General features: G+C 42.1%; 1 protein-coding gene across 7 annotated transcripts in view; it reads left to right on the forward strand.

The window, feature by feature from the left end:
* LOC124711768 (ankyrin repeat domain-containing protein SOWAHA) overlaps positions 1 to 14,017 on the forward strand; it is a 624,792-nt gene that overhangs the window by 128,744 nt on the left and 482,031 nt on the right. For all 7 annotated transcript variants that reach the window (XR_007005522.1, XR_007005524.1, XR_007005523.1 and 4 more), the window contains one exon: positions 13,251 to 13,289. Coding sequence is in view for 4 of the 7 variants with exons in the window: in XM_047241985.1 (XP_047097941.1) it covers positions 13,251 to 13,289 (39 nt within the window). In the remaining 3 variants the exon portion in view is untranslated. The remainder of the gene's footprint in view (positions 1 to 13,250; positions 13,290 to 14,017) is intronic.

Below are 14,017 nucleotides of genomic sequence, written 5' to 3' on the forward strand. Positions count from 1 at the left end.
TTGCCTTTACCACAGTAGATCTAATTACCAATGTCAGAAATCAAAAACTTATCTTTAATACTGTCAAAATATTGGTATTAAACGTAGCTTAATGTCGCATCCGAGTATAAGAGGGAGAATTCGAAAGTTACGGTTCGGCTACTCTGTTAATTTCTCTTCGTTGTAAGCCGTGGAACGTGAATATCATATGTAAGTTAATTCAAGACCCTTCTAGAAACCCTTCAAGGCTGTATTCCATTGAAGCCACCCCCAAACTTTTTGTTACTCGATCCTAACCGTCATATCAAGGCTCAGCCTTAATATGCGTACTACGTTATGTTGATAAATTTTACTTTGGGACCCACTAATCAAAACTGAATGAAACAAAATTTTTGTTCTGTACGCATTTCTCCGTTATTCTTTGCAAGGCATCTCTAGTGACAGATCTCTTGGATGTTGATCTGCACGTTGTGTGTGTGTGTGTGTGTGTGTGTGTGTGTGTGTGTGTGTGTGTGTGTGTGTTTTTCCCCTTTGTTGTCGATCTTGTTCTTTTGAGTGCCACGTGAAATTTCTATTTCATACTTCACAGCACTAGGAACTGAACACTCCGTTACAAGAAGAAGAACAGCGTTAACCAAGGAACAAAAATAGAACATGTGTATTACCATCCACAAAATCTGCCATTGTAGATGTCTTGCAAAGAATAAAGGCGAAACACCTATGACACAAAAACTGTATTTCGTTTAGTTGTGATTAGACGGTCCCAAAGTAAAAATTATCAACATACCATAATATTATAAGCAACCGAGGACGACAGGATTACAGAAATTGAAGATGTATCCTCTACATGCTTGATGATGATGATGATGATGATGATGATGATGATTGGTTTGTGGGACGCTCAACTGCGCGGTCTTCAGCGCCCGTTCAAAGTCACAATCTTTATACAGTCCAATGTAGCCACTTTCAGAAATGATGATGAAATGATAACACAAACACCCAGTCCCCGGGCAGAGAAAATCACGAACCTGGCCGGGAATCGAACCCAGGAGCCCATGATCCAGAGGCAGCAAAGCTAGCCACTAGACCACGAGCTGCGGACTACCTGTTTGAAAAAGATAACTCGATGCCAGCAGTTCGAAAAATGGTTGACTTGAGTATTCAAATCTGTGTGAAGAGTATTCAAAACACTTCCTGATAATTTAAATTCTGTAATGCGGAATTAAAAAAGACAGTCAATATATTATCTTTTGGGGTGGATCCTCTGCCTCAGAGCTTTTAACTACAAGCCACGATGCTATCTAGCCATCCGCAACATCAGGGCCGTCCATGGATAGATCCCTCCCCTGCTGAGGACTTGATTATCTATTACGACTCAGGAAAGGCTGAAAGCTACATTTTATATCCACGTGCAACCGTTTAGAGCTGCTAAGAGTGACATTCTCGTATTTCAGTATTTGTCCCGCGTGCGTAGCTGATCCAGCCTATGCGTTTCCAGAGGACACCCGTCGGAATAAGAAGTTACACAGTCCCCAGGGCGATGCTTCAGGCAGCTCAGTGTGGTGTGCTTTGTGTACTGTCTGCGATACAAATGGCTTGTCCAGCCAAGCGGTCGGCAGGCGTGCTTTACTGCCGAACGACGGTCCCATCACAGCGGGCGCCCTGCACTGCTGAGCCACAATGCTCACGTCACACTGAAATATGACGCGCTCCGGGGAAAGGAAAGGCGTTTTGAAATCTTGATAGCACTCTGGAATAATTCTAAAAGGAACCAGTTACAGATAAAAGTTTAACTGCATTGACGCAGGTCAATAAACTTTCGACTGGCGTAGAAAGCAAGCAGTAAGGAGGAGGAACGCAAACGAAGTGCTTGATTCATTTTTCTGTGCGCCGACGCCGTAAACGGAAACATGATATGAATCTTTTTGCTTTGACGTTCTGTCGAGTACAATAGGTGGTAGCTGCGGCATTCATTCGCCAATTCATTGAACTGTCGACGAAGTGGCTTCCGGTAAGCAGAGGATGTTTGTGAAGTTTGCTCTCTTTCTTCATGTTTTGAAGCGCTGACACGTGTGAGGTCTTTAGCAACTAAATTCAAAACTGACTGCACATCGTCTTCGCCATCTGATGAGATGCGGTCGTGCTGTTCTCATTTGTTAAGAACAAGCAGCGGATCATTGTACCATCATTATTTGTGTTCGCTGTTCTTAAATGCTCGCCGGTCGCATTAACAGTTGTTTTAATTGGCGCAGGATGATGAAGCTTAGAGCAACGTCTAATTTGTAAGTGGTGGGCAGCCATGAATTGCTTTTAATTGCGGCCAAATAAAGGTGCCAGTACAAGAGCTTAATGGCAAATGCGAGAGCCATAGATCAAACCCCATTAATCTTTGGACAGCAGGCGTCGCACAATTTAGAATTATTTATGACCTCTGTCGCGAAAACGCTTAAATCACCCGTATTAACGGCTGGAGTGACTGCACTGTCAATAACTACCATTGAAGACTAAATAAATCTGCCCGCCTCACTATTGTCGCTTATATAAAGAATTAGACTTTTATAGCCTGAACGCCGCCGGCACAGGGCACTTAAAGCTTAGCGTTCTTGTTATTTTTATTAATTTGATTTTTTGTTATGTGGTTTCATGACACACAAAAGGGGATTTTTTCGTTCCATTTAATTCCTATTTCTTTAGACGCAGTGGTCAGAATTGTATTAAATTAACTGTGTAGCGTTTGATACCTAAAATATTTCACGTAAAATACAGAATTTCTCGGTGCGTAAATTGAATTTCACACTAGCTGACACAATGCTTTAAAAGTTACAAGCACGTATTGTTCAACATCCCGCGGGCGCGCGCACACACACACACACACACACACACACACACACAGGTTAAAATATGTAAAATATGAAACTTTTCCTTTAGGTGTTGCAAACTGGCCAGAATACAATAGAGGTGGCTGGGAGCTTAAACAGACATTTCTAGAGAAATGAAGATAGTCTTGATGACGTCGAAGCCGTTAGAGACGAAGCACTATATACTGGTATGGTATCTGAAAAGCTGCGCCCTTCGCACTGTCGTTGAACTAATTTGTTAAATGAACGAGATTTGCAGCTGCAGTCAAGTTTTTAAAACCACCGTAAAATAGTAATGGGACAACCGAGTGTTTTAACAACCGATTGGCCAGTCGATTGTTTTTTTCTGGCGGCCACGACAACTGTATATACATGTTTTTCACTCGCTCTCCTGGTTTGAGCTGTTTCACTTAATGTGAGACAACCGACTAAGACAAGTCTCTGACGATTACTTCAGTTATATGAATTTTTTCATTCAGTCTTCGGATAGGAGTGTTTTCACTGACACAGCCTTTTCGGTTAGAGATGAGCGATGGCTAAGGTTGCCAACTTTTCAGAGACAAATAATGTAACTTATTTTAGGAAGAGATAAATAAAAAGTATATTTCTAAAAATGAAGTATTTAGAATTTATGTATTTGTTTACGTAAATATGGTTTTTTCGTACGGATGTTTTTAATATAAATTTTTGATTGGCTTTGAAAGTTTAATGGCTGTTCCTGTATTGTAAATTTATACTTAAACAAAAAACAATTCCATTTTAGTTTAAATATATAGACGCTCTCGTCCCTCTCTTCCCACCAGTTTGCACCCGTCACCGATAATATCCTCTTTCGTAAATACTGACGTGACGTGAACAGAAAACATATAGGATACAATTTTTCTTATTTGTTTGGTGACTTAAATTTTGGTGACTTAAATTTTTTTAACCATATACTGCCACTAGTCGGAAGTAATTTTTTGTGAAAAATAACTGTGATCAAACATTAAATTTTCTTTGAATTATTTTAAAAACCACAGTTTCAGAGACTGAACAATCCGTGCAGATACTGAATACTTCATTGAATTTATCATGAGGATAACTTTTTATCCAGTCGTGTAACAGCTCCCAACCATACTTGCAGTATGTAAAAGTCAAGATTGCAATGTCTTCATAGAAACGTTGAGTTGACGTGGGGGGTGCCCTGTTTCTGTGCAGATGAACTCGGTAGTCTATCAGTTTCCCAGTGGCTACAGTACTATTTACACTTGTTGCACGTCCAGAAAAAAATGTTTTAAACTCTTGTCAGTATTTTCGGAAGTGTACCGAGCAGCTGCGTACACAGTGCCCAGAACAGCAGACTGCAGTTTTTACTGTCTAGTAAAGTGTGCTGTGGCTGTCAAGAACTCTTGCGCATTTATGTTGACCGGGATGTCCAGCGGGACATATTTGGTTTCAGCCTGTTTATTGCTGATAACTTCCCTGATTTCAAGACCATGATCATTTAACAGTTTTTGTGTCAGGGGTCTTCCTGGGATCCAGAGAATACTCAAGTGCCTAAACTAGTCCCATAAATGTGCCATTATCAAAGAAAATGGTAGATAATGCACAGCCACAGTATAACGAGAAGGTTGCCTTTATCTGTAATTTGGTCACTAGATAGTTCTTTTACCTTCATAGCACCAAAAACCATCGCTCGCGCTGATATTTTTTTCGACTGTGGGGCAACAGTACTTGGCCAATTGAAGGGGTGGTTTGCTCCTGTTGTTTCGGTCGTATAACTTTTTGTGAATTCGGGTTGTATATCGGCCGTACCTGCTATATACGCGAACGTGGCAGTGCCGACAGAGGAATAGGCACACACAGTGGCGCCAGAAGCGGAAGAGAAAGACTTGCTGTTATCAACGGGTTGGGGCCAAGTTCCCGAATGAGCCAAATACTGGCAATGCATCCATTTCGAGGTATCCATTATTTAACTAGATGAACCGTAGAAACACATTTTCTATTTACTGATTTTACAGACCGCAATATCTGTCAGTTTTTTTGTAAAATTCCCACGCAAGTGACCGAATCGGCATTTTGATCCGGATAGAGTTCATTATTTAGTAATTGCACTATTGAGAAATACGAACGGAAAATTGAACTAAAAGTCACTTACTGGCTCAAAATAAAAAGCAAATATCTGAACAACAATGACGTAACTGAGTACAGTCGACAATTATAATTAAAGAACACCAAAAACGATCGATTTTTTCCACTCCCATCAGAACTGAATGCGCCAGGGGCAGAACTCCTGCGCCAGGGGCAGAACTCTTGTTTGCTATTGAAGAACTTAGATATATACATTCGTTTGTATTATCTGTACACTTATACCGGTTTGTCACCAGAAATAATCTCTGTTTTAACAATTGTTCAGACAAACTTGATAAACTAAGAAGAGTTGTGCATAAAACTAATGAAATATCCTTCGTTGTTTCATGTGCTTTAAATAAATTCCGTAAAAGTCAGAGTTCTCACATTGGGGCTAACTTACAAAATTTATATCAGTATATATGCGAAGAAATACACGTAGCCTCCAAGGGCAGGGATTTTGATAACTGTCGTGGGCAGCTGCACTGCTTTTGCAACAATTAAAAGGTATTTTGAGATTGTAAACAAATGAGGGATGAAATGTATGTCACGTCATTCGCCCTCGAGCAGGGTCAATATTTTTTCGCACCGAGCGAGGTGGCGCAGTGGTTAGCACACTGGACTCGCATTCGGGAGGACGACGGTTCAATCCCGTCTCCAGCCATCCTGATTTAGGTTTTCCGTGATTTCCCTAAATCGCTCCAGGCAAATGCCGGGATGGTTCCTTTGAAAGGGCACGGCCGATTTCCTTCCCAATCCTTCCCTAACCCGAGCTTGCGCTCCGTCTCTAATGACCTCGTTGTCGACGGGACGTTAAACACTAACCACCACCACCAATATTTTTTCGCGTAAACTAATTTTGTAGTTTTCTCCTCCTAATTCCGCTTGTCAGCAGGCGTTTCTTTGGACACGTATGTTTTAATTTTAAAAAATTATGTTGATGTTACTCAATTAAAAGTGTCTTGTTCTGACTATGAACAACTCCCACAGTAACGCAATGCAGACTTTCTTTGTGGCAAACACGAATTTTAATTATTCAATTTGTGTGCCTGAGCTTGTCCCTGTACCCGCATTTTGTCCGATAGGTTTTCTGTATCAAGGCCATCCATCAGTGTAACCTTATTAGCTGGTTGCAGCGTAACACGTTTTTACGTTTGTATTTATTTATATCCAAGGTTGTTAACAATGTGACAGTGGACTGATCTGTCTTTCTCGGGGACTGATGCAGCTATTAGCCAATAAAAACACGCAGAGCGCGGCGTATAAAAATATTCCCAGCGGGGGGAGCACGTGTAATAAAAGCTTGTCGCGCTAAAATTAAAAATAAAACGAAGCCCTCGGCTAACACGTCAGTAATTATCAGGCGGCGACCGCAGTGATAGGGTCGCCCACGCGGCCCGCCCCAAAAACTGCGGCCCGCGGAAAAATGCAGGCTGCGCGGACACCAGGGACCCGCGGTCCGCAAAAAGCCGCCACCGCGCCATCAAACTGTACACCTCCCTGCGGCGCCGTTCTGTAATGAGTGCCAAGCCGTGGGGAGTTCTGACCGAAATTCTGTGTCACCAGGTTCATTGCAACCACTTACTGAAGAATTCCCCGTACCTCTTATCGTGATTGCATTGCAAGTCAGTTGTGGTTTGCAGTAGAGCTATGCACACTGTAATACTTCTCCTCGTGCCCCTAGTTTAGAACGTTTATTTAGTAGTCGCAGTTTTTGTTAAAGGCCGTCGCAAATTGTCAAAAGTATTCGGACATCTAGTAGTGGACATTGTTATGGGATGTGTTCACCCTTCGCCTTTATGACGACTTGAACTCCGTTGGGGACACTTTCGGTGAGGTGCTTGAATGTCTGAGAATGGCAGCCTGTTTTTCGTCGAGAGCCGAAACCGGAGCAGTTAGTGGTGATGTTGAATCTTCTGACCGACTCTTTCTGCATTTACTGCTTCTACACTGATAACAAAACACTCCCCGCTTTCTTTTATAATGACGGGTTCGCCTCTCGTGGCATCTAGCGGCCGATGCCGCATTGCATTGGGATCTCCGTATACTTTTGATCAGATAGTGTACATAGTTGCGCTGAAGAAGTCACGAAGAGGTAAAAGGGGTAGGATAAGGTCTGTGACAGTGCGACACCAGTCCGTGTTACGATCTTTTCGTATAGTTTACAGCATTGTTCGTTGAAATTTAACATATTAATATAACGTCCGCGTTACCAGAGGCTTTTGCGAGGCCCACGAGAAAGACAGGCCGCAGCGCGTACGTCACGAAGGGAGTCCTGAACTCGCTCGCTCGCTCAGCTCAGCAGATGAAATGCGTTTCTAAACCTGTTAACTCGCAGCTGGGCGTGTAAGTACTAACGAGAATTGCATCTTCCACTGGAATCTGCTATTAAGAAGTCTTACTGATTAACAGCACTACAGCAAAATATAATTTAAGACCAATACTCGATGTAAATGATATAACGCCGTGTTTATAGGATTTAGTCTCTTCTGCTTAACAGTACTCATTTCATGCTGGAAGTGGTGCCCTATGAAACTTATAATCATTTTAGCATGATTTTATTTTATTGTACGCCAGTACAGCCGTAACAAATTATAAGTAGACCCTTGAACTTCCCATCATTATAGGACTAATAACAGTAAGATTCCATAATAGCGGATTCCAGTAGAAGATTCAGGTTTTGTTTGTACGGACACGCCTAGTTACGAGTTAACAGATGTAGAAACTTAGTTTGTCTGCTGATTTGAGCGAGCGTGCGCGGGACTACCTTCGTGACGTACGCGCCGCGGCCTGTCTTTCTCGTAGGCCTCGGGTTTTTGTGACTGAAGTCACAGTCTGTTTTGACAACAACTTCTGCCTGACAATACTTGAGACCACAGTCACACTCCGTATTATCTTAGCAGTATTAATGTCACCCTGGTTAGTTTCATACTGGAATATTGCCCTTCAAAATCATTGAGGCTTGAATCATTCACCGTTTAATACAACCGCGGTTTTCTATCACCTGCGCATGCTTTTCAACCCTAAACACGTGAGCTACTACACTTAAGAAGTCATTTCTGATATCTCGTTCCTTTGATCTGATTGAATAATATTTCTCTTTTTAACGCAGCTTTCACTTCTAATCTTTCTTCGACATTTGTCTCATTTTTTGTATTCACCATAACTTTTGTTTAGTTTCGTAGAAAATGGCGTTTGCTGCTACCAGCCACTATTTTCTTGTATTTATTTCATGCGCGATGCGCTCCTGTCAAAGTCAAAGGAAATAAATACGAACAAGAGAAAAGACCAGCACTAACGTTCGGTCCAGAATGCTGGGCCATGCTCAAATCAGACGGAGGAAGCTCCATATTATGCAGACACAATTAATTGCGCGATAACAGTGGTGTTGTTACCGATGACAGTGCCACTAAACCGAGATTACTCCGAGCGGTTCTAGGCGCTACAGTCTGTAACCGCGCGACCGCTACGGTCGCAGGTTCGAATCCTGCCTCGGACATGGATGTGTGTGCTGTCCTTAGGTTAGTTAGTTTTGCATAGTTCTAAGTTCTAGGGGACTAATGACCTCAGAAGTTAAGTCCCATAGTGCTCAGAGCCATTTGAACCATTTGACCCGAAATTACTCAGCACGGTTTTCCGAAATTCTTTCGCCAAAGAAACCGAAGTACATATTCAAGAATTCTGATCAAGAAAGCTCCAAATGAGAGTAGCTTAGGAGTAGATATCCTCGGTGCAGCGAAGCAGCTTTAATCACGTAATAAAGATCAGTCTGCCGGGCCAGATTGTATAGCAGCTATGTTCCTTTCGTGGGACGTCGCTATAACACCTCCATACATACCAGCCATATACAACTACTCACTACTCGCTCCACGAAAGACCCGCGTCTGAAAACTGGAAAGTTGCACTAGTCATGCCAGTACTCAAGAAAGGAAATACGAGCGGTCCACTGAATTCCAGACCAATATCAAATGGTTCAAATGGCTCTAAGCACTATGGGACTTAACATCTGAGGTCATCAGTCCCCTAGACTTAGAACTACTTAAACCTTATTAACCTAAGGACGTCACACACACATCCATGCTCGACGCAGGATTCGAACCTGCGACCGTAGCAGCAGCGCGGTTCCGGACTGAAGGGCCTAGAACCGCTCGTCCACAACGGCCGGCAGACCAATATCACTGTAGTCGATTTGCAGTAGGATTTTGGAACATATACTGTGTTCGAACATTACACAGTACCTCGAAGAAAACGATCGAACGACACATCGTAAGCACGGATTCAGAAAATGTCGCAATTTATTAAAGTGAAGTAATGAGTGCTGTCGGCAGGTAGTCTCAAGTTGATTCCATAGCTCCTCATAAACGACTATTAATAAAATTGCGTAATTATGGAATATAGTCTTCGTTGTGCGACTGGATTCGTGATTTCCTGTCAGAAAGGTGACAGTTCGAAGTAATTGACGGAAAGTAATCGAGTAAAAGAATAAGTGGTATCTGGGGTTCTCCAAGAAAGTGTTATAGGCTCCCTGCTGTTCCTAACCTATACAAATATTCAGAAGACAATCTGAGCAGCCTTCTTAGATTGTTTGCAGACGATGCTGTCATTTATCATGTATTAAAGTCATCAGGAGATCAACAACAGTTGCAAAGTAACTTAGACACGATATCTGTGTGATGTGAAACGCGGAAATTGACTCTAAATAACGAAACGTGTGAGGTCATCCACTTGAGTTCTAAAACGAATCTGTTAAATTTCGGTTACACGATAAATCGTTCAAACCAAGGCTGTCAAGTCAGTTAAATAACCTGTGGATAACAATTACGAACTACGTAAGTTTGAACGGTCACATAAATAGTTTTGTGGGGAGCTAGATACTGCTTTTAATGGAGTTGGAAGACGCAACATGTTCACTAAAGAGACTGCTTACATTGCGCTTTTCCGCCCTCTTCTGGAATATTGCTGCGCTGTATGGGATCCGTACCAGATAGGATTGACGGAGGCCATCGGAAAAGTTCAAAGACGGCCAGGACGTTTTGTACTATCGCAAGATGGGGGAGAGGATGTCACATATATGATAAGACAATTGGAGTGGCAGTCGTCAGAACAAAGGCGTTTTTTGTTGTGGCTAGATGTGTTTACGAAATTTCAGTCATCATCTTTCTCCTCCAGAAGTGTGAAAATGGTTCGGTGCCAGCTAAAGTGGGAATTGCAGAGTAGTCACGTAGATGTAGATGTGCCTGTAGATGGTACTCTGGTCTGGACGAGTAACCTTAAAGGGCTGAGTAACAACGTCCACGTCCGGGGCTGGCGGTAGTAAAGCTGTGAGGACGGGTCGTGAGTCGTGCTTGGGTAGCTCAGATGGTAGAGCACTTGCCCGCGAAAGGCAAAGGTCCCGAGTTCGAGTCTCGGTCCGGCACACAGTTTTAATCTGCCAGGAAGTTCCACAAAAATATGTTACCTATTACTAACAGAGATATGATGGTACTGATAGTTCCCCCGCAACACGCTTTCGTAGGGACTGTTGGCTCCTACTCGCTCAGTTTGAAATGTCCGTCTCCCTAAGAACTAGGCAGCCCGATCGATGTGATATGCTTACAGATGAATGTTTACCTCGTGGACTGCACGTTATAGGAGGAGCACCAGTATATCTAAGGCTGTGCTTAATTTTAGAGCTTTTGCAACACGTCCTATTTTACTTCCCGACTGCAGATTTTTTGTAGTCCTCTCTTCCGTATGATTGGAACAGTTTTCCATTCCATCCCAAATTTTACCAAATTTTCTTTTCCATACGTGCGGCGTCAGTTATCTGTGTAATCTACACGAGTCGAATCCTTGTCGTCCCTTGCTATTTCTCACCTAGGCCACAATCACCATTGCGATGTTAAGAGAATATTTGTTTCTGATTGCTTTGTTTGCTTTGACCCATGTTCCATCTGCCATTCCCTAGTGAATTCTTCAAAGATTTTACCATAGACTTCATACTTGTTTTGTTCTAAGTTGCCACTAGATATTACACAGAAAATAATAGGCTGGACTCGTGTTCGAGAAGAGCGAAATTGAAATTCCCTTCTGGCGATTGTGGCCGTGTGGTTAAAGGCGCCATGTCACTGCGTGGCCTCTCCCGCCGGAGGTTCGAGTCCACCCTCTGGCATGGGTATGTCTGTTGTTCTTAGCACAGGTTAGTTTAAGTTAGTTTAAGCAGTGTGTAAGTCTAGGGACCGATGACCTCTGCAGTTTGGTCCCTTAAGAACTCACAAACACTTTAACATTTTCGGGCGATTGTGACTTTGTTTCCTATGGTTTTTGTAAATAGCTTGAGACGAAAGCTGGCATTGTTCTGTCAACAACGTCGTGGCCACTTTCCTTCTCTGTAGACGTCCATTCTGAGTTTGTCCTCGTCTCTAATTACCACGACGTGGACGGTGCGTTTAACTCTAACCTCGCTGTTTTAACATTTCTTCATTTCCCTTATCATTTGCCTCTTCAGTTTCTAGCATCGTCCTATAACACTGCACCAACTGGAGGCCCCAAAGTGAAGAAGATTAAGTCTCTTAAGTAACATTGACCAACTGTATCGTTTTAGTGCTGTTGTGTCCCTAGATTTCAACAAGAAGTAGGTGATGACAATGATAGTAGTAGCTACAGCATTTAGTGTATGTTTCTAAGATTGATCAGCTATTAGTGCGAACATTTCAGGTAAGAGCTAAGTGCGACGCACGGATACGAATTGAAGTAAACAAATACCTGTAACCGGTAACTTTTTAGTTGCAGTCTTTGAAGAAAACTTTTGTTTACCTTATTAAATTGTCTAGTACAGTTCGTTTAAGGAACTCACGAATTTTCCCTTTAACGTTAACTGAAGATTACCAATCAGATACACATTATTTTGTATTAGAATATTTGCGTATTGACTGTAACGATGTAAGATAAAATTGACTGTACAATAGCTCAATCTCAGGTTGAATTCTCTTACTCGTAAATGATAAAATCTATCTATGAAGAATAATGACCAACAAATTACGTCATTTTTTAAAGTATTTGGATGCAAAATGGTTCCGAACCACGATACTACAGCCTCAGGCGACCAGGTTGAACTTGCGGTTGATACGTAGGAAGAAGAACCCTTTACAGAGTACGCGAAGTGTACGTTGGAGAAAGTAATATGTTCTGTCACTTGTATTGGAACATAACCTTTCAGAATTTTGAAAGCAAGGTTGCGTTTCTCATTGCTTTGAGTGTCGAACGCTGAATAATTAAATCCTTGACTAATCCTATATCTCCCCCCCCCCCCAAATTTCTCCCCTACATCTTCCCTTAGTCCAACTTTATAAAGATCCGAGTAGACAAGACACACTCGCAGAACGTAAGCTACCCTGTATGCCGCAACAGTTGTCTAATCACTTGACGTTCCTGTATATACATATGTCATCGACGAACATCCGCAGAGAGCTTGTAATGTTGTCGGTCAAGTCAGTTACATGTACATGACGGAATGCAATACATTTCTGGACATGTAGTCCAATTAGCCAGCGTCTAGCACAATTGGTCAGCGTCGTTACGTTGCCCAGATCGGCTAACAAAATTGTATTTACTACAACTTCGCCGGCCGAAGTGGCCGTGCGGTTAAAAGCGCTGCAGTCTGGAACCGCAAGACCGCTACGGTCGCAGGTTCGAATCCTGCCTCGGGCATGGATGTTTGTGATGTCCTTAGGTTAGTTAGGTTTAACTAGTTCTAAGTTCTAGGGGACTAATGACCTCAGCAGTTAAGTCCCATAGTGCTCATAGCCATTTGAACCATTTGAACTACAACTTCGCCACTCTGCTCTTTGTTTTAAGACACCATAGATTGTTGAAGAAATGAGCAATAGTCAATAGGATACCAGCCCGTTAATGATCAACAGCAAAATGTACGAACTAACTATGAATAGGGATCGAAGTGGACTGGAAACTAGGATACTGATAATGTATACTACAAATAAAGCTTTTAATGGTAACACATTGACTCCATCAGTTTGGAATTCAGTGAATTGTTTGAATGTGAGACATTGTTTTCTGTAATGATTTTCTTCTTGGTGTGGGATTTTATGTGCTTAGAATAGTTATTCTGACCTAGCTCTTGAAAGAATTGTGATTTTTTTTTTCTTGCTGCATGAGATGCTTCTGTTAATTTATCATTTCATCCTATACGCTCTTTGAGACTTCGCTTCTTAGGATTACCTTGTGGTCACTAATATCATGATACGACAATGGAATAGTGTCCATTCATCTTGGCGAGATATCTCATTGTATTGTCTCCTGTTTCAGGGTGGAGCAGAAGACGAGGACTCCGTGTCCCTCACATCGGTAAGTGAGCGTCCTTCAATGAAAGATGTTCCATCCTCTTTTCTGCTGTGTATCAGAACTGTGTGACTCACGTAAGGTTCTAAATTTATAACATGCATTATACCAGAATAATAATACTCAGAAAACACTGCTGTCATGCTGATGTAGAAACAGCATAATTTTGCAGTGGAAGAGTCAGAACATTAAGACTATGACTCGTCGCAACTTCAAATTTAATTTCCCTTGTGCTTTGCCTACTGAACTTTTCGAAATATTAATTTGTACCTATTGTTCATGGCGTTTGTTCTAACAGTTGATTATGGTTTTAACAAAATAATGTTGCTTGCCCCACCACACATAAAAATTATGTAACATAATGGGGAAAGGCTCCTGTTGTGATTAAAATGTGTACGTTGTTATTTTGGTATGCGAAATATCGTGTGGTCGATGTACCGTTAATGAACGATAACTGTCACCCTAATTTCGCTAAATATTTTTGTGTGAACTCGTATATGGATTGAGATATCAATGAATCATCCCTCGCGGTGATGGCTATCACGATTGTGTTCTTAGTGCACAATTTGAAGAAAACCTACGCGTATGTCAGTGCCTTGAAACTTAGATGCCTTGCCTTCTCTGTTGAAAAACTGAGAGGAAACTCCCGCACCGATGGCTCTGTTTACCCACTAAGCGTAGCGATGAGTTCCGATGAAACACCGCGATGATGCGGGTTGGTTGACTGGCAGCAT

Source organism: Schistocerca piceifrons, chromosome 1, assembly GCF_021461385.2.
Source record: "Schistocerca piceifrons isolate TAMUIC-IGC-003096 chromosome 1, iqSchPice1.1, whole genome shotgun sequence".
In the NCBI taxonomy this organism is placed as follows: Eukaryota; Metazoa; Arthropoda; class Insecta; order Orthoptera; family Acrididae; genus Schistocerca; species Schistocerca piceifrons.